The 24,537-nt window shown below is 36.9% G+C and overlaps 2 protein-coding genes across 4 annotated transcripts in view; one reads left to right on the top strand and one right to left on the bottom strand.

The window, feature by feature from the left end:
• Positions 1 to 999: 999 nt before the first annotated feature.
• Positions 1,000 to 24,537, bottom strand: part of LOC135689615 (tubulin epsilon chain) — a 30,475-nt gene continuing 6,937 nt past the window's right edge. Inside the window, exons 9-11 of one of the 2 annotated variants that reach the window (XR_016145319.1) lie at positions 23,812 to 23,866; positions 14,023 to 14,214; positions 1,000 to 12,310 (exon numbers count right to left, since the gene is read on the bottom strand). Coding sequence is in view for 1 of the 2 variants with exons in the window: in XM_089116201.1 (XP_088972327.1) it covers positions 23,039 to 23,866 (828 nt within the window). In the remaining variant the exon portion in view is untranslated. Of the gene's footprint in view, positions 12,311 to 14,022; positions 14,215 to 18,429; positions 23,867 to 24,537 lie in introns of those variants that run through there. The other variant, XM_089116201.1, reaches the window with a different exon arrangement.
• LOC135689610 (uncharacterized) lies at positions 11,146 to 21,724 on the top strand. Of its 2 annotated transcripts, none has more exons than XM_089116200.1 (6): positions 11,146 to 11,251; positions 15,026 to 15,154; positions 15,546 to 15,630; positions 16,493 to 17,516; positions 18,215 to 18,958; positions 19,616 to 21,724. In XM_089116200.1, the coding sequence occupies exons 2-6, from the start codon at positions 15,033 to 15,035 to the stop codon at positions 20,002 to 20,004; spliced, it is 2,364 nt and encodes a 787-aa protein (XP_088972326.1). In that variant the 5' UTR covers positions 11,146 to 11,251; positions 15,026 to 15,032; the 3' UTR covers positions 20,005 to 21,724. The 2 variants fall into 2 exon arrangements, with proteins under 2 accessions (XP_088972326.1, XP_065062971.2); XM_065206899.2 differs by having other exon boundaries at positions 15,546 to 15,634; positions 16,497 to 17,516.

The following is a 24,537-nucleotide window of genomic DNA, read 5'->3' as shown; positions in this document are numbered from 1 at the left end:
CGGATACAGAATGCGGAACTATTTTACACGAGACTTCCTCATCATCTTCATAATCATCATCATCATCACTTTAATTTGTTCTTAAATTACTTAGAAGGTGTAAGTAGTACAATTGCTATGGGGAGGTGTTTAGGCTCGTTTGCAACAAAGTGAGTGAAATATTCTTTATTTGCCGACAGGTTTGAAAATTCACTGAAAATGCACCCCTAGATGGCAAAACCTCCTACGAGATAAAACATTGTTCAAGATTACATTTTCCAGTAGCTCAGCCCCAACTCGTTCTTAAGTTGTTTTTAACTTTTGACCAATTTTGAGGCTCGTGTTGTTATAAAAAAATTTCCAATGAAAAAAGAGTGCAGGCCCGTCGGAACCGGGGAGGCTGGGGGGACTGGAGCCCCCCAATAATTGTCAAACTGTGGTATGTTTCCTTTATAACAGTGAACTGAACGAGAAGGAAAACAATGGGCACTATATCGTTGAAGAGTCGATTTTGCATCAGCTACTTACGTTATTTGAGTGATTCTTGTAACAAACACAACAAGCAACGATATGCAGAAGATTAAATGGCAACGATCGATGTAAAAAGGATATGAGAGAATAGAGGAGAGGCCACGTTAGCAGGCTACTCGACGGACTCCGGAGGGAATCTTGCGGTGAAAAGTCGATAAAATCGAGGATAAAATAGTAGTAAATAAGGAGCACCGCAACGCGGCGAGAATACAAAACAACAAATACACAAATAAGTGATGGCTAATATTTCGCCCCGGCATACAGGGCTTCATCAGAGTAAAGTAAAAAAGTTATCCGAAATTAGAAAATGTAGATGAAATTATTCTGAAACGTGGAACTAACCCAGTCTGCAGAGTATGGCATGTGCACACCGGAGATATTTTTGTGCAAAACTTGTTGCCACCGGGTATTTTTGGGTGTGGCACTAAGACGGGCGTAGTTGGGTGTGGTCCAATAGAAAATATCAGCTGATAGAAACAAATATACAGATAAAAACTTGCGCTATCTTCAACAGTGTACTTTACACACATTTTTACGGTGAAATGCAAATTTACAAATTTTAACCACAACAGGGAAAAATAGTTGGTGCACACCAGCACACCAGAAATTTTTGGTGGTGCACACCGGCACGCTAGGCTTTTTGCTCTTGCACACCGAAGATGTCGTCGAAAAGTGCCATACTCTGCAAACCGGGAACTAACTGAGGTCACCTTCAAAAAATGCACTGCTTTAAAATAAATTAAATAAATTATTTGATAGTTATCATTTTATAATCCAATGACAGGGGGTTTTCAGGATAACTTTTTTAACATTAAGATTTTTTGAAAAGTTTGCAACAAAATTTTTTGGTTCATGACATAATCAACCATTTTCGACCTAGTATACCAGAGAATGTCTGAGTTTAGAAAACATAAGCTCTTACAATATAAAATCTGACAGAATAAAACATTAAACAGTTCTATGGCAACAATTCTAAAAGGGAACAAGAAAAGATAGCTAGAAAATACCCAAAACGCTGCCCTTAACTTCCTTGTCGCTGCCTGACTGGGGTACTCACTTTTGAGGATGATTTCTTATAAAAGAAGAGTGAATTTTATCAAACTACATTTATTTTTCTGTAATGTGCTGCTCTTCGATTTACTCCAAATCATTATTCATATTCGTTTTCTGCTAATAATTATGTTTCTGAGCACAATTCACGTCTTTTTCTCCTTTTCTCGATACTCTAGGCCGTTCCCTTCTCATCAAAACATTATGTGACGTGGAATTTGTCGGCGCCTTTGAAAAAAAGTGATGAATTTGATTTTACTCTGATTTCGTTCAGAGTGAAATTTCCAATTATAGAGGATTAACAACTGATAAGCGCATTAGATTCTGCAGCGAAAATGGACAATTTTAGTATGTTCAGCATGTTGGTCCAACATCGAAAAAAGTGATGGTAAAAAGTGATCGTGTAAACCCGGCCTTTAGGGACGGACTCATTTGAAGCAGGCAGCAGCTGGATGGAGAGTAGAAACACGCCAGAGTAGAAAACAGGCACAAAAGCGCATTTGACCTCTGAGGCTCCTCATGGAGTGATGATGACAGTCAACTGTGATCAACTATTGATTTATTGCCAGTCAAATAAGGCCTTGTTTACATTGAGGAGCAGGGCCGTCGCTACAGGGGGTGTGGGGGGATGTGACACCCCCCAGACCCTAACCTTGTCGGCAAATCTTCGAAAATGGAAGTTTTGTCGTTAACCTCTTGGAAACTGGAAAATTTTCAGGAGAAAGACAGAGAATTTTGCCATTTTCAAATAGATAATATCGGTTGTTGATGACAGCACCAGTCACAGTTGATATTTTTGAAAACCTAACGAGAATAATCAAACTCTCTCGTGCTAAAGGCCAGGCGCGATCTGACCCGGGTGGCAAAGTGGCGATCCCCACCGAGCCCTTAGACATGCAAAGTAAAGAAAATTACGGGCCCTTTCTGCAAAAGTTGGAGTGGAGAAGATAATTTTCATAAACTGGAAACTGCAGTCACAGCCAAGGCCCCTAGCATACGTGCTGGCTTCACAACTAAGCATCAAAATGAAGTCTGCGCGCAGGCCAAAGGGCCCAACTATGAGCAATATCTACTATACAGTAATTCTATTTCAAATTTCGCACAAAGACAAATCTGTCCTACTTCCTAGAGAAATAATTTGAAACTGTATGTAGAGATCAAGGAGCTGTTTTTTTTAGTTAGTTGTCTAGAGTCGCCATTGTTACGTTTCTAGCTAATAATGACCTTCCACGCATGATGGAACGTTCCCTGGGGTCATATCACTTTAAGGGAAGAAAGTTGCGCAGGAAGAAAGCTTCTCAAATCGGGAAACTTTTGGAATCAATTTTGCGAAAGAAGCGAAATAGGAGCTTTGCAAAAACAAACTTTCGCGTTTTAGCGAAAATCATGGACTTTGCGTGAAAAACATTTCTATTCAATTGAGGTTTCCTTCTATTTTTATTCCACGTGATACCAGCAAAACAACGAAAAAGATGTAAAATTTGTCCAACAGAATAACTCTTCGTCAAAGTTGTCAAGAGGATCAACAGCAAAATCTTCTGGACATTTCACAAAAATAAATTTTCGCAAATTTAGTATTTCAGGAAGTTTTGCGTATCAATCATCCACAATTTTAGGCCATAAACGCTAAAAACGCAAAGGTTCCTTCACTCGCAAGTTTCTTCCCGTGAAAGTTTCTTTCCGCGAAAGTTTCTTCCTTGAAAGTAGTAAGCAACAGTTAAAGGCCTTCCCCTGCTGCCCTTTAAGTTTTTCTTTTCTCTGAAACACTCTGCAAGGTGCATGTTTAAAAGTTATAATGAAGTTTTTCTGTTTGCTAATTGTTGAATGAACAGCGTGTTTAGAATAATAAAGTTTGGTACAGAATAAGGAATCTGTATCGTTTTAATTTCTCTCAATGATGTTTTAGTTAGGGGGGTCTGGAACACAGGTTAGTTTTAGTGTGAATAGTGTGAAGTTTGTAGGTCACTAGATTTCAAATTGTAGCCAAGATACTAACCTAGACAAATGAAAAGATAACACATCAAAGAAAAGAACATGCAGGTTGAATTTTTGATTATTTTTTTGGCTCAATTTCAGAATACTATATTTATATATATACATTTATTAGGTTCGCTTGAAAATATTGCAAAAATTTTCAGACTAGGATTGTTATTTTGAACTGTTATTAGAGTTTCTTAGAGTTACTAATAGAACCATTGTTTTGCTGTTATTGTGGGGAGTTTGACTGCATACATAGAATCCTTGATTTACATAGAGAACCAGAACCGTCAATAATTGTTTGGACTGAGAATATTTTAGCCTTTTCTCGCATTAGTTGGTGTGGCTCAAAAAAGTTTATCTGCCACACCCTGGACCGGGACCTTTTTGTTTGCTGGCCACCCTGCAATTATGACACTGAGCAAAACTGAAATATAGCAGTTCGAGAAAAAATGTTCCCGAGTTTTATCAATGATAATTATAATCGTTTGAGAACCACGCCCGTATCTGTTGCGACGCCCATTTTGTCGGCAAACCACTGGCTAGCCCTCTTAGGCGAGATCTCGCTACTAACCTCCCGATATCTGGTCCAGGCGAGCTAGAAATTTTCCATGAAAATGCAAACAAGCGGGCTAACCCTCCTGGGAGGGCAAGAAATTTTTTTTTGCGCACGCGTCAAACACAAACCGCTTGCGTTGTCAAAGTAAAAGTGGCTGCCAGTATCGAAAAAACCAATATTTCAAAATCAAAGCAATTTCACTGGCCTTCTGACATAGTCAGGGAAATTGTTGTGACAGCAAGTTTTAATTAGCTTGTATGTATAGCTAGAGATTGTGTTGGGGCCCAGACCTTCCTTGGTATCCTAAGACCCCACACAGTTATTGTTATTACATTCGGTAGTGTAATACGTGCCGATATACACGGCGGCATGTAGAGTTTTAATTATAACGTTGATTTTATATTTGATTTAAAGCAGTGGTAAATTACATGTCTTGAATCTCAATACCTAATAAGGACAAACGTATGGAAAATATCAATCGACAAGTCTCAGTGAACGTGATTATCTAAGTTGAAACTCGTAATAAGTTAGTTAGTTGGTTGGAGTAGAGTTGAAGTAATGATGGTGATCGGCGAAAACGTGAAATAGAATATTGATGGATTTGATACAAAATAGTTACACAAAATGGTGATATTTCTCTGAGTCTTCATCTTACACTTCGTTTATCATTAAACATTAAGATAGGGGCACCGCTAGAAATAGTGGTCCCAACAGATTGTACCAACTTCAAATAAAGAAAGAAAAAGAAAAAAAAGCGCCTAATACCAAATCTGACTTCAGAATATGGTTGTGTATCGGTTACTGATTGATTTCCGAGATGGGCCCACTAAGGGCCCACAAACATTTGTGCCCCCGAGACAATTCTCAGAAAACTGGTATTTGGATGAAAGCATAGCATTCACAACATCATTAAAATGAGTGAAAGACTGGGTAAGATGTGTGAATGCGAACAACCATATAATAATGATGTAAGTTATGGCATGTCAATTAGGTTTCTTCATTTTGATTCACATCTATGTCCGTTATAAAATTTTGTACTTAGTTTACGGGGATATCACAAATTCACAATGTTGCTCAAATGTTGTCCAGTTTGGCCACCATGTCGGCCGACAAATTCATTAAGAAATTTGTTGCTCGAATGTTTGAACATGCTCAAACATTTTTCGGCAACATTCGTTGCTCAGTTCTATGTTGTCCAGTTTGGCCACTTTGTCGGGCAACAATTCACCTTAATTTCCCATCTGAGAAAAAATCAACATGCGCAGTGTTGTATTGCAAAACAATATCGTCAACTCGATTCAATTAAAATGGCCGGTCAAAATTTAAGCTTCGAAGTTGATTTTGCAGAATGGGAAGTAAACCATGGAGAGGAAGAATATAAAGGTCTCGTCTGAAACAAGTCCAAGTGCAAGTTCTTGAAAACAACAAATCAGCCAAATGCTACTGCTTCTACGAGTGCTCAACCAAAAAGTGCTAAAAGCAACACGATGGTGTTGTGGTGTGTCAAAATCAGCTTCCATTGGCTGCAGTTTGCTTTCTTTCAGCCATACTTATCCAAACTTTTGAAACCACTTATTCACCTTTACGATCGTGTAGTAGATCAATTTGTTACAGGTGTTCGCAGGGCAGCCAGGAGTTTTCGGAGGCTCTTGGGCAAAGCTAAAACTGGAAGCCCCTGCGAGCGAAGCGAGCAGACAATTTTTTCAATCACGTCCTTTAGATTAGCGTGAAGCTCATTCTAGAATATTTCTTGCAAAAAAATTTCTTTTAATCAATGAAACGTTTACTATTTTTAGGTATACATTTGTTACGCTAAGTTTGATCAATCCCATTTTTAGAATGGAATTCATTACTTAATGAAGCCCCTAGGCTTTTAGGCCCTGGAAAAATTTGCCCACTCTGCCTCCTCTCCACTTTGCAGCTGTGGGTGCTGGTTGAATTTCTGTTGTTATATGCCTAGATGTATTGCCTTTGCTCCACATTCGCAAACTGAAATCTGTATCCCTACAGTTCAATTCAACAGCAAAAACAACGACTCGGGTAATTGGTCTTGTCATAACCTATCAACATAGGGGCCCAATGGCTATGTACGAAGAAGATGTCTAGTACGTAATATGAGCTCAGTAAAGAGCGGTAGCAAGAAGGATTGGGCTTTTCTATGAAGATGTTTATGAAGAAAAATTTCAGAATACAGGGTCTCGGCGAGAATTTAATCTCGTTGACATTGTCATTGACGGTTGACTGCGATCTCTCGGGCTGATTCGTTTTAATTTACAGTAAAAGCTCTCTCTATTAAGCCCCTTGGGGACTTATTTTTTCAGGCTTGGAATAAAAGGCTTATTTGAGAGGGGGCTTTTTTAGAGGGGGACCTATTTGAGAGGGTGGCTTATTAATCATTGAAAACAAAACATGTTTTGAAATTGCCACAATGCTCTGGGATTTCTTGGAAAGAATCAGCATCAGTATCCTGCTTGATCAATGCTGGTTCACAACCATTTGCATTTATAGGAATTCTAAATAGAAGAAAATGATATCTATCCTAAATATTTCCTGAGGATGCCAGTCAATTAAAAGCTATTACAAATTGACCAAAAAGATTATCAAAGCATTGTCTAACATGGGATACAGTAAGAGCCTAGGGATTTAAAATTGCTTTTTTAGTACTGTTGTGAAGTCAATATATTTCGCAGCCCAAGCCATCATGGGGGATTCCTACTCGTCCCAGTCTTCTTACGTTATATATTCACGCCCTATATTGTAAGGTTAAGTTTTTTGAAGTAGTGAAGTTACGATAAAGTCACGCTACAAACTTATGATGGGCTAACAAGTTACGTTTACGTTATAGTTGTTTATAGTCACGTTTTGTATATATTTAAAGATAAAATCAACGATATGGAGTTTCATTCACGTCTACGCTCCACCGAAGCTATGTTCAAAATAAGTACTCCAAAATATAAGAACCTGTTTAGCCAAACAATTAGCAGATTTTTATATGTTGGGTTTAACCATTTAATTCGTAGACTTTTTTACCAAATACCAAAAAGGTGAAAAAAAATTGAACTAACTCAAAACTCGAAAATAACAAGTTGAAATGCACAATGCTAAATTTGAACTGTTGCTATAAGCATAGTCAATAGAAAAACTGTAGTCTGGAAGTCCTTTGTTTTATCCTTTTGTTTCGCTCGTTGACTTGAAGCCAGCCTATTCATAGGTCACGTGATCAAAACGAGTGCACAAACAAATTTTAATATTGCGGATGCTAATGTTTAAAGGCAATCTGTCTCGTTGTGGATTGGTTAACGAGAACAATAGCTGGAACAATAGCCTAAACATGATTCCAGCGATCCGCCATATTCTTTACAATGCGATAAATTAAAGGGGGACTGGAAACAATAAAAATCCCTTTGTTCTTATAACCAATCAACGTCGTGACAGATTGCCTTTAAGTGCGCAGACAAACTTTAAACTCAAACTCAAAAACAGGCTAATCACATTATACTGAAATATCAAAAGTAAAATATTTTGTATTCATACAATTATAAGAAAGCTTTTTAAAGACGATAGAAGGATACATGGAACAGCTCAAAAAGAGCTGTCGAGGCCATTTAGATTTAGAAGCTACTAAGATTTTAATTGTAAATTTAACAATTTAACAGAAAGAAATGGCAAATTTAAAGAAAATCAGAACAAAAACAATACAGAAGTAGCAAAATAAAGTAATAAAGTAATCCCGACTGATAAATCTACCGCTTTCGGAGCCACAACAGGCTCTAGTCTAGTGCCCCAGCTTTTTACACGCAATAAGCATTTACAATATCAGCTGGCAGTGTGCACAACGAATAGCTTAGATTTTATATCTTTTGTTGAAGAAAAGCTAGACGAACTGTCATAATCAATTTCATTTTAACGGACTCTCTTAAAAACGAATAAATGGGATGCTATGCAGTCTTATCGGACAGTAGTGATGGCGGGCAGTTTTTTCTGTTTTTTTTGGTACGGTTGTGCAGTTTGCAAATATTCTTAAACCAAGTTTTGCAGCCAGCTTTATCAACTTCTTTTTGCTTAAAAATTTCGGAGACAAAATGTTCAGCTTCTTCAGGAGACCACAACCAGTGGCGCTAGAAAGGCCATTGCCGAAGAGCGATAAAAATTTCGATTGCGTACAATACTTATCTGGCTAGTTTGAAAAACGAGTTTTTGAAAAAGCAAGAAACAGCCCAAATGACATTAACCAAACTATAATTGGGTTGCTAGAGAACGGCCTGTGTCCCAAAGGCTGATAAAACCAAGAGTAGAGGAGGTTTGATAAAATTAAATTGAGAAATTCTTTACCCAAGCAAAGACAGAATGTCTTTAACAGATAATCACTTTGACAACACATCCAAGATATTCTTTCGCCGTTTTGAATAAAACTTCTGCTCGGTTTGGAACTGTAAATATTGCTATCGACAAAAAACTTCTCTTCTTGTCACTCCACATTCACGAAACGTACAATTAGCTCCAGGCATGTTAATAATATAGCATACTTGATAACTTGATGATAAGTTGAAAATATTATGTTAAAACGACGCGCAAATAAGAAGGTTGAACTCTACCACGCGAATACTGTGCACTCATTTTGATCACGTGACATCATTAAAATGAAACAAAAAGTTAGAACAACAGGCTTCCAGACCAGAGATTCTTCTATTGACTATTCTATAAGCAGGGGCGGTCTGGCCCGGGTGGCAAAGTGGCGATCGCCAGAATGCCAAGCAGAGCAGCGAATGAGCGTACTCTTATCTTCCATTTCTGCTCTCTAATTGATGTGGCTCTGATGCCCAGGGTATCTGACTGTCAGAGACAGTGCTGTGGGAACGAAATTCATATTGAGAGGGGGGCGGCTGGCTGCTCTTTGTATTTATTTCCACTGTTACTGATTATCAGGACATAAGGCTTAGGCTGCAATTATTGGGAGGGGGGCTTCAGTAAATGAAAATAACGTAAAATTCAAAACAGGAAATTCAGAAGAGAGATGACAAGCGGTCGTCACTATCATCTGGTTACAGAGATCTGTATCAGGATTTAACAATGCTAAGAAGATTAGTTGACACAAAGAGGAAGCAAAAGAGCAATAAGAGCCTTTTTTCAAGATTTCAAGTTCATAGAATGTCAGAATTGCTGGCATTTGCAAATTGCTACCAGCAGATCCTGAAAACAGATGATCTCAAGGAACAAGCTCTTAGAGAAGAAACATATGGAGAGGAAAACTGTGACTTTCAAGGTGGGGATTCACAAAGAGAGAAAGGACCCCAAAGTCGACATCGACACCCTTTATCAAAAGGGTAAAAGCTTGCCAACTGTGCATACCCTGCGCATTCAAAACTTTGTACCGACAATGATTTTTATTTTTTTACATATATTTATATCTTTTATCATATATAACAATTTTATAAGAATATGAGCATCAGAACTGGTCAAAAGTTGAGATCAAATTAGGAACAAGCTAAAGCTGAGGTATTGTTTAATGCATTTTTGAACAACATTTTATCCCAAAACGAGGATTTTTAGCCATGTGTGGTTGCTTTTCGATGAATATTCAATCTTATCGTCAAATGAAGGCTGTCTCACTCACTTTGTTGGCAAATAATGCCTGAACACCTCCCAAGAGCGAAAAGGCTAGCAATCGCACTGCTTACACCCTATTAATTTAAGAACAAATTAAGAAGATTTTTGGACGGATTTTTACGAAAATTAAGAACAGTCAGCCTGAACCTAAATTAACTGGTTTTTATAAAAAAATTAGTGAATACAACATGCACCTAGGAGCATACCTTTCCCTCTACAACGTGTATAAATGCTTGATAGCACTTAGCTGCACCCAAGTTTCCTTTGAAAGATTATTCAGCGCTACTGATAATTTCAAAAGAAGAGAGAACTTTCCACTTGACTACGAGCAAGTCATTGGCCAATTTGCTGATTCATTTGCACTTCTTCGAAAAGAGTTGAAACTCTGAGAATTCAAATAAGTTTTGATCTTGATTCTTAACTCTACATGGGACTCTAATACTGTTTACACGCGAGGAAAGGTATGGATCCAATTGGGTCCGAATTTACGAATTAAAGTCGATATACTGCTGATGTCTAGCGTATTGCTTTATTATCAATTTTTATTGAATCAATCGTATTTTCAGCCACATTTTTAGTTGGTGTGGCTCAATTTTTCCCGCCACGCCCTAAACCGGGCCCTTGAGTTTTCTAGCCACCCTGCGATTTTGACGCCAGACCGCCCCTGGCTATAACACAATTATTGCTACTATTTCATATACAGTACTGTATCACGGATCAATTATTGATTGGCTTTTGGCAACATTGGTACACTAATAATTATTTAGAATCAAGAACAGACCAGATTTTCTGATAATCAAAAACAATATAAACTTTGAAGAAATTAAGAACCTAACTAAGAACCTACTTAGCCTAAACTGTCAAAAAGTACCCCATAATACAAGAACCTGTTTTGCCAAACTCTGAAAAAAATTTGTTCTTACACGCGGGTTTTTACCGTATATGGAAGTGTTCTAAGCCAAAGTAGAAAGAGTGTCTTTTAAGTGTTTTCAGAACCCCACCAAGCTATTCATAGATAGAGCGAGTGGCAAGCACATATTCAGTTTAGTTGGCATCAAAGAATTAATAAATTCAATTCCTTAATTGGAAGCAGGATGAGCCTTTTGATAATTTTGAAATATCTTATATGTTAATTTTGAAATATGAAATAATGGCAAGATTTCGTTAAGAAATATAAAATAATGTCAACCCCCCTTGAAGGGCCTATTTGTCTCTCTCGAATGCCTTCGTCCCAATATTGTTTGACTTGACTTGACACCAGGAAGAGGGAGTCAGTTTGAAGCTTTAGGCAAAACTGTTTTCAAAAAAAAGGGGGGGGGTAACAATCTTCCTTTATTACGATACGACAACATTTATTGTATGATCCCCTAAACAAATAAAATCACCCGGAAATGATTTTAAAAAGCAAAGATATGCATCTCCGATTTCAGTTGAATTGAATAGGAGAATTCTGAAAACAAAATCTGCAGACAAGGAACAAGGAATCGAACGAGAGGAGGTGGAGAAAATGGTGATGCAGTGCTTTGGTATTATTTGAAAGCATCAAAGGTGGGCAGCATAAAAAGATCACATCTATTTATTTTGTGTATAGATCTATGCTCAACATCTCGAGTTTATTACTGTTTTTCGTCAGTTTATTTGGAGAAATATTGGCCTAAGTTCGCACATCGAGATTTGATCTGTTCTTTTAACGATTCCAGCGTCATCAGAAAGCTCCCAAGTCAAGTAGATCTTTGATACAACTAAAATGCATGTAGCATACTGAATGAAGGACTTCTTTTTAGTCAATCTATCCAAGGAACTATATTATCATTTGTAATGAAGGGGGAGAGGAGGTACAATAAAGAGGGATTGTCGAGCGAGCATTGTCTCAAATTTTGAAATGGAGCCAAGTAGACATCAATTAGTCGCAGGTTTAAACTGACTTTTTGAAAGAGATAAGCAAAAATTCCATCTTGTTTCGACTGTTTGCAGAGTTTTGGGTAAAAACTTTCGTTTTCAACCTTTTTCCTGTTTGTCTATAATAGAAGTCGTGATAATTCCAGATTAAGGTTATCTTCTTCAACACAAGCGATGATTTAAAATTTACAGCAAAGTAAAAAATAAGTTTTGGTCGAAAATGTCGAGTTTATCAGTTACTTGTTGTGAAAGCAAATACTTTTGTTTCAGGCGAAAAATTCTGCTCAAGTTAGAAAGGAAAGAAAACCCTTAACAATAACAAATTCTCAGCAATTTCTTTGCTGATGCTGCAAAGTTGTGTTGTATCTTTGAAGCACTTCATTACTTGAGTGCATCAAACCATATTTTCAAAACCATGCTTATGCATAGTGTTTCCCCTTTCCTCCTTCTGCATCAAAATATAATTGATTATCAGGTTTTCATGTGAATCATAAACAGGAATTTTTCATACATGAGTCCTTCTCATTGAAAAAAGTTTAGCTCTTCAAGCTATAAATTTGCCAAAAATGTTATTGTTGAGAATTTGCTACAAAAGCTTCATAGTATGTTATCTATGTAATGGATAAGCAATTTCTATGACAACAGCAAACCTCAGGTCAGGTTTCCTAGCTTCTGCTGTGATTGACAACATGTTTGATTTGGCCAATGCTAAGAATAGAAATTAAATAACATTGCAAAAAGCAATAGTTGAGAGTCTTATCAAAGGCTATTATACCAAACAGACAAAGCATCAAATAGGAATTGAACAAAATTTTGTTTTTGAACAAAATTTCAGTGTTCCAGGAAGTGATAGCAAAATCATGGTGTCATTTGATAGCTACAAGTAACCACCTGCTGCTATGTGAGAACAGATGATTGCCCTTTAGCTTAATATTGTTTTCCTTTCTGTAGCAAGGAAGACCCAGTGGTGGTGCCAGGGGAGGGCTAGGGGGGCCTACAGCCCCTCTGTCGGAAGCATCTAGCCCCCCTATCGGAGGAAATTTTGGGTTATTGTCGAGCAAATTTGACAAAGTAACATACAAAAATTACATATTTTAGTCATTTTAGCCTTCTTGTCGGAAGCTCAAACCCCTCTGTCTGAAGATTTCTGGCGCCACTCCTGGGAAGACCAAGACAAGCTCATATGTTCATGTCATATTCAATCCAACAACTGAACTTTACAATTCAGATATAATCATTCTATACAACATCACAGTTTGTTAATTAACACATCAAGACAGAACAACAGACATACTTACAAACAACAGAGTACAAAGATTCAGATAGAGACAATGACATTATTAAATTACATACAATATTAACAATCAGTTCCTGGGAAGCACATCCTACATTTCAATAACAGATTTGCCATAGACTGTCAATTTTGCTAATAAAACTAATTTTTTAAAATGCAAACAAACCAATAGAAATTTTTTTATAAATGTTTAAGCTTAGATAAAAAATTTTGGGAATAAAATGAACATATTTTCTGCAGTCTATGCAATTTCACTTTAATCTATTAAATCTATACCATTCATATTTTTACATTCATCATTGTTAAAGGGCCTCTCCAGCCAAAATTTGCAATTGCATTTTATTGGCTAATCTAAAGGAGCTGAACCTGCTGATCACGAATTTGTTATTTGTTTTTCGATATTTTGTACAGTTTGTGATAATTGAATTGAATTAACCGACAAAATATTTTCGGTTTGGTGACACTGTGAAGCAATTTTGACGTCACAGTGTATTTCGTTAGTCTTGCCTCAAACCGAATCGAACGTCAGCGATTCGCAAATTGAACACTGCAATTGTTGGTGCTCTCAGTTCTGTTCCACCGGCTTTTAGTTTGAGCATTTCAGATATCAATTCTGAAGCCTTTAGTTGTTCATCGTTTCTGGAAAACAACTTGAAGTGTCAATTTCGATTAATTGTACGCGAGGGAAGAGCTGGAACAGAAAGCCGTAGCTTTGTAGGCCTACACAGGTGATCAAAACAAAGTCGTCACACAGCATGGACACATTCTGACCCGCAAACTTAGAATAATTGTAAACATTTAATATTTTTCGATCCTAAAAAGCACCTGCTGTAGATTTAGATGCAGTTATCAACGAGTGACCATGACTCCTTCACGATTCGGTGGAAGATTTAAGAAATTCATGACGAACGAGAGCCGCACACTGTGACGTCAGAATGTCACAAAACTGATTCGGCTTTTGTCGTTTTTTTCTTGGAAAGGTGCAACTTTAAAGCCTTATAACTTCTAAACTAATTGAAACTTTGCAAAAACGACAACTTTGCCATAATACACGCACCAGATGCTAACTTTTTAGTCAATAAAAAAAAAATTTTTTTTGGCTGGAGAGGCCCTTTAACATATTTACCTTTTTTACTGTATTGTCTGTCTGTTAAACCATTCAATAACCTTCTGCTTTTGCCCCATCTTTCCCCAGAAAAGCTGTTACTTTGAATTTTAGATGGCGGTATCATTTATCCAATGGTATCATTCATTCAAATTTAACTTTTGAATTTCAGTGTTTTCCAAATTGATGAGAAATCATGGAACAAGTGTGTTTCTAGAAGTAAAAATAAAAGATTTTAATGGTTAAGGATTTTTCGAGGTTATAAATTAGCTGTCAAAAGTGGATTTGCCAACAAGCAGATGATATGCAAATTGCAAAATTAACAAATATTAATCTTTTGCAAAAATTTGTTGAGGTCTTTTGGAATTGACACATTTTCAGTTTCAGTTTTCATTGACAATTGTAACTAAATACATAATACAAATATATATATGCATTTGAATCACCTAAATTAACTAAAACAATCAAAATACATGACAATAAACTAATATGGATAACTACAAAATACATCCATGCCTGACACAGAGGAAAGTGGAAAAAAGGCACAATATAATTGTACAGAACATAAAATGAGCACGGGTTTCAGAAGCAGTCAAGAAGACTACATCCCGAAACCATGCTCATATGCCTTGCACAATTTTATATGATGTTCTTTTGGTGATTATGGTGTTGGCTTCTTATGGGTTGAAATGTTTGAAAAACAGGGTCAACAATTCAACATACCATAATATTTAATAGTTCTCCATGTGGGCTACCAGGGGTGGGCTAGATTTAATTGCAAATTTTCATAGCTTTGAAGAATAGAAAGTGTTATGTACTTCCCCCATTTAAATGCTTATTAGAAATTCATCAATGCTTCAGGTATTCTCCATGACCAAACTATGATATATGATAAATTACCTTTTTTTTGCTTTTGAATTTTACAATATCATGGCCTTTGAAATGTTACAAGAGTTCAGATGACTCTTTTTAATTTAGTTATTCATATGACAATGCGCTTGGTAACATAAAACATTCTTTCTAGGACAGCAATGGCTGCCAACCTCTCAGTAATTGTCATTGGAGGTCCAGCTCTTGGTGTGATTTTTGTTTTATTATTGGTTTTGGTCTTAATTCAATGTGGAGATGCCAAGAAGAAAGACAACAAGGACCTGTGAGTTTTTATAAATTCAGTTTTTATAATTTTTTGGCATGACATTTGCAGATAACCGGAAAATGAGATCTCTTATCTTGATATCTCAGTCTAAGTGAAAGCTCCATAATGTTAGTGACTCAAACCACAGACTACATGACCATAAGCACTGAGCCGTTTTCACATCTAGTGACTCGTAAGGGAACAGAAACCAAATTTGCTGCCAAGATTTCAGGTAAATTCTGAAAGAATCAAATTCAAATTGCAGATTTAACAAAGTTCGGAGCTGGTCAATGCCCACTTTACAAGCTTTACTGAGTTTGTGTATCAGGAAGAACACTACAATTTTGTTTTTTGACAAATTGGTTTTGTTTCTTCAAGATTGATTTTAATTCATGAACATTTTTTTCAGCGATAATGAAGATCTCCAGACTGAAGGACCTTATGAAAAAGTGGCTCCACTGGTTACCCCTGAGCAAAAAATTAACGGGCTGAAGGCAAGTAGCACTAAACAATGCTTTCCAAGTGTTTATAAATAATAAGAATACATTGAAGCTATAGGCTTTATATTGTATTTAGGAATACCAGTTTATGCATCACCTCTGTTTAACTTGAGGTATTTTTACCTAGCTAAATAACAGATATGTTTGGGAAATAGAAACAACACAAATTCCCTGTTGGTAGGTGTCCATTAATTGAAGGTTTTTTAAATTCCAGGAATCCATTAATTTAAGTGTTTGATAGTTGGGGTATCTGTTAATGCACAGTGTCCTTTAATTGGAAATGTTCATTGATAGGATATATACGTGTTTACTTTAATGAGAAGATCCTATTTTTGTAGGTCTCACATAAAGTCTGTTTTACTTACTTTTGACATAAAGTCTGTTCTACCTGTAGGTAGGGTAAGCTGGGGTAATTTGGGACACCCACAATTTGGGAAATTTACTATTGTTAGAAGATAACCTATACTTTTAAAATTGTTATGATTTAAGACATTGAGGTGAAATTTTAGCAAACATTGTATCTTTTGATCCAGTTTCTCTGGTGCCTCTAAGTTTATGTTATTTGCAATAATGAAATGTGTATGTCCCAAATTACCCCTCCTGGCAATCTTAAAAGTAAGATATATTGCCGAAAAAGGAATATAGAAAACAAATATTCTTCAATATTAATTCTTTGCTATCTAAATGTATATAAAAGGCTTATTCGGTATTATATTAGCTGTGATGGAGCAGTGGTAGGAGAAAAACCTAGAAATTGTTCCAAATTGCCCCCGTTTAACCTACAGGATTTTTAACGAAACTGATGTTTTACATCCATCTGAATATGCTCTCCTTATGCTCTTGAATTCCTCTGCAGCCAGAAGACTGTACAGTAACAGTCCAAATCGACCCTAGCGATGACGGGAACAAGTCTTCGACACTGAAATCCAATGCGTCAAGCTCTATAGAAATCGGAGATCGTCCGAAACAACCTACGCCTTTGTTACCAAGAAATTCAAAAGACTGTGAAAGCGCTCATTTAGTGAACAGCCAAGGAAAAAGTACGATGGCTGAAAATATTGATAATGTACAAGCTTCAGATGAAGTAGCAAAGTCCAAATCGGCCTCACTACCACGACAAAATCAACCAGTTAGCAATGGCTCTCAAAAACAGAGCTCAAAAATAGTAGAAGGGAGTTATGAAACCAGTGGAAGTGGGGAAGAACTTTACACTAAAGTGAAACCGGCAGAGACCAAGCCAGAATGTGCTTACAGTGTTGTTGAAATCGCAGACAAAGAAACAAAATATGAAATGATTGATGGAAAATTAACAAGAACAAGTTATAAAAAGAATGTTGCAACAGAAAATGTACCGAAGTCAGAATATGAGGTTTTCGACATGAATAAACAGCAGGATTTAGATCCGGTCCTTTTTGCAGTGGAAGATTCCGGAGCAAGTGGAATTTACGAGGCTGTCAGCGACTCCCAGAAGGAAAATCCTACAATTGCCGGTAGTCAGGTGAAAACAGACAGTACTGATGGGAAAGAAAAGACTCACGAAGGCGGAGAGGACAACCACGATGAGCCAAAGAAGAAATGGGGTCTAACTCGGTTTTCTTTAATTAAGCGAAATAAAACTAAAACCCAAAAAGAGAAACTCCACCCTGAGAGTCCGGCAGAACGTAGAAAGTCTAACCTGAAGGGCTCCAATGAAAATTTAACAAAGCTGGAGACCGAGAGTCATAAAGATCCGGTGATTGAAGGACACAGACGAACTGCTAGTGGACGCGGGGAACTTCTACCGCCTCTTCCTCCAATGGAAAATCTAAGACTGAAAGTAGAGAAAAGAAGGACATACCACGAGGGAGATTTAATTGTGGCCCAACCTTCTGGGGAACAAGGTAAATCTGTTCAATCAACTTGAAATTATCCTTCTCATTATATAAACAGAAGCTTGTCCATCGCAGCTAATTTTCCTTCGAAAAGGCTATGTAATAGACCTAGTAATCAGGTGGTGACGTTGAAAAATAAAACTTTAGCTTTATAAAATAAGCGTATTGAAGTAGCTTGCTCATTAAAATTGGATTCTCAGTACTTCTTTAAGGATATTTAAGAACCAAAAGATTCGGAGAAACGAGGATTGGAAGCTCTTTTGATAGATAAAGCATTGAAAACGATTTAAAGCGTTATTACAAACAGGTGATAAAGTCTATAGCACAATGCCATCGCTTTCCCGTTCTGGTATCAACTTCGGTAGTATAAAGGAAACAACATTTTTGAAGATGGCACGGAGAGCACAAACATTATAATTTGAAAAATAATTCGAAGTATCTTTTATAAAAATATGAATTTTTAGTTGAGAAAATATAAAAAGAAAAAAGATAAAATGATTTTCATTATAATTTGAATACAATTTTTACTATCGTATTGGGGTGATTTTCTGGACATGTAAAATAGATATAAATGAACAATAAATATAATATCAAAGATTCCAATGTACTTAATATGCATCACTTTCACTGACAATATACACTGTATGTCCTTCTAACGTTTAAGTCAGTACCTTTTTACTTTTTATCGCTATATTCTTCTTTTAAAGCAAAAAGGCCTCCAGCTGCTGTGCCAAACTTGTACACCAGTGATAATGCCGGTAACACAGAAGATGCCGTTTACGAGATACCCGATAGAGGCATCGTCATTGCCAAAATAAGCCCAACTCAACAAGTAAGTCCAAAATGGCGATCAGACTCTGCCAGCTCCCCAAGGATGGCCCATCGCGAAGTTCCAAAGCCCCCAAAGCCTGATGTTGCGCCCACTTTTCCTGCAGATGGTGATGTAGAAGAGAACTACGAATGTATTTCAAGTGAGACTGTCCTCTCCGATGAAATTTCGTCTCGTCGTACTGACGAATCAAAAGATCCAAAATATGCCAAAGTAAAGAAAAAGGAGGTCACGGAACCAAATGGTGGGGAAAAGGGTAAGGAAGAGGAAGCACAGAAGATTGAAGTGTTTATAAGACGGACTACCATATCGACAAATGCGAAACGCACTTGTAATGGTGAAAAGGATGAGGAAAGTGATACTAATGTGGGTGATAGCCTGATGCCTGAAGGCGCCCCTTTTCTAGCCGAAACTAAAGAAGATATTGTAGATGAAAAACCTACTAACATTGAAGATTTGTATGCTAAAGTTGATTTGAATAGAAAGCGCGATGATGCAGCAAAGAGGGCTTTGTATGCAACAGTCAACAAAGAGAAAACGGGTGTGAAGAAATTTTACTATGATGACGATGTTGTGGAGATTAAGAATGAATATGAAGATGGCCATTACACGAAAATTGAAGGTAAGAACACACAAATACACTTCCGCATTGCATCAAAACACTGAAAAACTATTCTGTGAAGAGAGGTTGAGACATGATAATCCCTTTTTATGAAAAACGATTCAAAATCTGGATTGTTTACATTATGTGTCATGTTATCTTCTGCTGTCTCCATTTTTGGCTCCTTTTCTTTTTTCATCCATGATTTCATCCATGCTTTCTTTATCACTAACAATTCACGGAGGACCTCTATATAATGATTCTAACATACTATGACTGTCAAAGGAACTTACGACACCAAGCAATTGACATTGTATCTTTACATTTGTCATTTCTTTCCCAAATATTAGAATTTGATAGTTCAGTCAATATCATACAAATCACACTTCCATATCTCTTACGTCGCTTTATAATAAACCAACGTGGTTCCTAGAAGGAGCAGGGTGGCTGAATTTGGTCTTGAATGCTTATGTTAGCGTTCCAAGACTTCAGGTAGGATTTTACGCATCCGTTTAGTCATATTTGTAGAGCTATTTGGTTTTCAGTGAACAGCTGTACTGCTGTAGTTACGAGCAGGTTGAACATGAAATGATAGTATATAATGGCGTGGGCCTATTTGAACTGATAGTACATAACGGCTTGGGCCCAGGTTTTAAACATTCTTTCAAAATATTCTAGAGACGGAGGATCCTAGCGAGGAAATTGACGAACAGAAAAATATGGCGATGTTTCAGGCGATCAGGCCATTGACAAAGAACGAAAAGAAATCTCGAAAACAGCCACCAGCTGATGACTATGAGGATATTACCGTGAATGAGTCAACTGGGCAAACGAATCAAGATAAAGGTAATGAATACGAGACAATTGTCGTTGAAAAATCGTCGCAAAAACGTGTCCAGACAGACGAATATGAAGAAATCGGGGAATGCTCAATGAAAGCCAGGACTGTTAACCATTCCGCGGCAGTCAAACAACAGAAGCTATACAAACGCAACGAAGATGACTATCTCGATATCAACGACTTCCCTGATGGAAGTAAAAATAACTCTTTTGACGTGCATTTGTAGCTGGGATCGCGTTCCACTGAGAGCTGATGTGGTTCATTAATACATACTCTTGGTTCTCTGGTTGGGTCTACTGGCATTGCGGAATCCCCCACGATAGAGGGAGACATCAAAACAGCTTTGTCCCCTAGTTATTAACATAACATCCGTAGATGCAGCAGTTTTCAGTTTGCTGCGATTATGCAAATTTTTCATAGAAATGTACTTCTGGAAGCTTAGTTTGATAATAAAGTTTGCGAGCAATATTCGCGGTTAATACGAGTTAACCCCGATATCTCATCAAAGACTGAGCAACATCTACCACATATTTTGTGATATGTTCAATTTTGTAGTAGTTAAGACTGTTCTCTTCTATCTTCAATTTATTTCATTTGCGATTCTTTGTGGTATCTCCAAATTCCCAATCGAGGCAAAAAGTAGCCTTCCTCCCGCTAATTCTGTATCGACCATATCACTGACTTGAATCGTTGAAAATGTCGCTAGGCAAAAAGTGGGTGTTCATCGTTGATGCACACAAATAGGGTAAGCAGGATCGAATGCTGCTATGACTGTAATATGTAACATGTGTCATTTCGCTACGTTTGGCTTCCCTTTTGTTAGTTTTGCTTAACTGTCAATATGGTTTGGGCGTGTAGGTCTTGAGATGGTAGAGTATGAACAGTTAAAACATACATTTTTTCTGCGTCACCTTTATTTTTAAAAGAAGATAAATGCAATATCTAGTTTTATTACACCTTGACTAGACTTAATTTTAGTAGCCTTTTGCTATTGTGTAGTATTTACCGTTATTCGACTTTAAACCGCTAGAGGAATATTTAGTTTTTAATGTAGTTTGTAGTTAAGTATGCTATATTTTTTCAAAATTGTAAATACATTTATTTTTTGCTGAATATATTTCGACACTTATGCATAACTAGCAGTAAGGAGAGAGGGATAATTGTTTATTTGATTGGGACAGTGGGGAAGGGGATAGACGCTACAAAAAAGACCTTTATCAAAACACAATTATATTAATATCAGCCCTATCCTCTTATCAAAAGACAATTATGTTAATATATGCCCCATCTAATAAATGTTATTAAGTGACGTTGTATTACCCAATTTACAGCACACGTTAACGACCGGTAGCAAAAACTTACACCATAATTATAACATACAGAATCATGTAAACTTTAGCATCTTATCAAAGCTACCTGAAATCAGCCCCTACTCATGAATAAAGATTGAATAGAGAAAAGATAATAAAAGATAGAACCCCCGTTTCCGCAAAATGTTGACAATATATGCATGATTTGAAAATTTTTATGATTCTGGGGAATTTAACGTACACGATCACAACATGTGTTATCATTTATACCACCTCATGAAAATGCTATTGTATCTAAATGATATGCAACTTTATCTCTTAGATAAAAGTTGATCTCTCTCCACTACACCACTTTTGCGCTTTTACACTGAAGTTTTCATTTGTCCCATATTTTTTGCCAGTCCGCTGATGCTCCCTGTTTAAATTTTTGGTTGAGCTTTTCCAGATAAATCCATGTCAATAGTTATTCAGTCCCAGTTTCGTAAACGTTCTTTAGATAATATGTATAGGTAAAGTAGAATATTGTAATTACAAAACATTCCGCCAATATTCGTCTCTGGATCATTTTAATAACATTTGAAGCGTAGTACTGTTTATTTTTATTCCTACAAACGATAAGCTCGTAAATGACTCACAGACTGATCTGTTTTTTGTTTCAACGATCCCACGGCTTGCAGATTTGAAATGTTTTATTTTGAGTCATGTCAAGTAGAATTGGACCCTAGCCCCCTATATCAACTTTTTTCGATACCGAAGTTTACCTGCGCCAGAGACGCAGTAAGGCTAAGTGAAGGAATTCATTCAGTTAGCAGAACAAACTTAAACTTGAAATGTACTTGAATCGAGTCATAAGGGTCTGTCAAGCGTGTTCTGTAATTACACTTTCCGTAGATCAATAGCGAAATTGCAGTTTTCTTCCTAATGAACAGAGAACTTCAAAGCGGAGACGTCCTGTCTTTCACAACTTTATAAAATCTTAAACATCGCATTATCGTACAAATGCCTCTTAGCCGAATATATCTTGTGACTTAATCTCTTTCTAGACTACGATTTTGAAAGGTTTTTTGAGTGCATCTAATGCAGAATATTTCATTGAACTTTAAAATGAAAAATGGAAATCAGGATTTACAATTTGGGAAAAGATCAAGATAAGTCCACAGACTCTACGTCACATTTGTCTTTTTGATGAAATATTTTCAAAACAAATTGTGATAAGAAATTTTTCCTAGGAATATTCTAAACATTGAAAGGAAGGGACCACTCACTTTGTTCACTTGTTTTAACAGCTTCCGTAAACGAGAACACAAAACAAGAAATAATTTGAACATACTTTTCAACAGTCTTTAATTCTACATTTTCAAATATATTGATTCCTTCGGAACTAATACTACTAGAACAGTACATTTTTTCAATATGGTATTCAAAAATTTTTAATCTTTTGATCACTTGTGAACCGATTCGATGCTTACTCTATAACAAGGTGGGTTCACATCAGGGCATACAATTCGTATATATTAACATGTTGCTGTTGAACAAAAAGAGACACATGAATTAATAGCCATTGTGAACCACAGCCTATATGAAATATTCGGCAAATCTTAGATGCCAAAATACCAGGTGAGTTGCGTTACTGCCTCTGAAAAAAGATACCTTTGCTCTTGTACTGTCCTCGTACATTCTGTAATAAAATCTGCAGCCGAGAGTCTCTTCACCCAGGTAGCGCAAATTCTGAGCATTTTGTGCTAGCAAGTAACATTTCTCCCGATAAAAATATCAAAATCACCACATTTACTGCTGATATTGATGAAACAAGTCCAGAAAGAAACTAGCCTGTTGTGCAGATTCTGGATAACATGCGAGAAGTATTCATACAATAAGCACAAAGCAACACAAGAAACCATTTCGCTACTTCATTTTTGCTGTTATCCTGGCAACTCAAATCTTGAGACACTAGCGAGCAACTTTGAGTCGCTGAGCTGGCAGCACTTGTGAATCCTTGGTACCAGAAAATCTTTCATATTCAGAGATCAACCAGTTTAATGACTCCAAACTTTCCTCAAAGACATTGTCTTCAAATCCGTTTATATTCCTATAATGATGAACATGAGCTTTACGTTTGTAGAGTTTCAGAAATCTGCTCTTCATGTCCATGAAAGGTTCCCTTACACATGTGTTATTTGCCAATGTCAACATTGAGTACTGGTGACCAACCGGTGGAACCGAGCATAGACCCGTTTTCCAGCCCTCCTGATTCCAATGTACAAAATTTAACGATGATCGAAGACGGTCAATGTTACGTCTCAAGTCAGATATCTCGACTTTTCCGCGCACTATCATACCACACGCGAGATATAATTCTTTCCGCGGATTCACCCGCAGAAGCTGATTGTCTTTAGAAAAAGCATCGGTAAACATTTGGTCTAGCCTTCTAGCAGGAATATTAACATCAGCTAAGGCATATAACGGTGTCATACTTGACACTAGATAATGCAGTTTCGGAAAAGGTACTAAGTTCATCGTTATTTCATTCAAATCGACGTTTAAGGAACCTTCAAAACGCGATGAGCTTGTGATATTAAGTATAAGATTGGCTACGATGTTATTCAAGCCATCAAACGGCTTTTCAGAACTCCTTCCAGTACTTCCTTCACTAGAAGTGACAGCACTTAACGGCTTTACCCCTGATCCAGTAGTACGGGTTGTCGCAATGTTAACGCGCTTACCTGACCTCTGCGGAGGCAGGCTGGATTCTATCTTCTTGACGATGTCAGTGAGCGCCTGAAATCAATAGGAGAAAGTTAGAATGTTGTGTATAAAAGTTTTTTGTGAGAGGTAGATGGGCAACGACTGCATTGAAATGCATAATTCACCCTGTATGATTCATTTAGTCGACATTCTTTCATCTAGTCGAGTTTTATTCGCATCTTAATGCGGATTTCAGTCTACCTTTTGGTCATTACCAGGTCATTCATACTCAGAGAATTTTCTGAGAAAATAGTGCTGCTTCTAGTATCCAGAAATTTGATAAAAAGCTAAGTTCAGCAACAAAACATGATGTGCTTCTTGCTACTAGACTGAGACACAAGAAGTTAACCGCAGACACTATCCAAATACAGAAAGAAGAAATTAGGTTCCTCTCTTGGACGAGGTACACAATCGTCTTGAGTTTACAAGAAAATCGCAGGTGTATGGTTACGCATAGAATTAGCCAAAAGGTAAGAGCATTTGCAGCTTTCATTTCAATTGTTTCCTGTCATAGAGGTGGAAGATTCAATGGATTTTTCCTTTCCACACAACAAACAATTTTTCAATAATTTGAAGTAATCGAATGAATAGCTGATTTTTAAACAATATGAAAGTAAAAGTCACAGATAGTGCCAAAAAGGCACATGATATTAAACATGAAAGACCTCAGAAAAGAATGGGAAAATAACAAATGCTTATCTATA

The sequence above is a fragment of the Rhopilema esculentum genome, chromosome 5, assembly GCF_057945365.1.
Source record: "Rhopilema esculentum isolate cy_ngs chromosome 5, ASM5794536v1, whole genome shotgun sequence".
Classification (NCBI taxonomy): domain Eukaryota; kingdom Metazoa; phylum Cnidaria; class Scyphozoa; order Rhizostomeae; family Rhizostomatidae; genus Rhopilema; species Rhopilema esculentum.
This window is presented reverse-complemented; position numbering and strand designations above follow the sequence as displayed.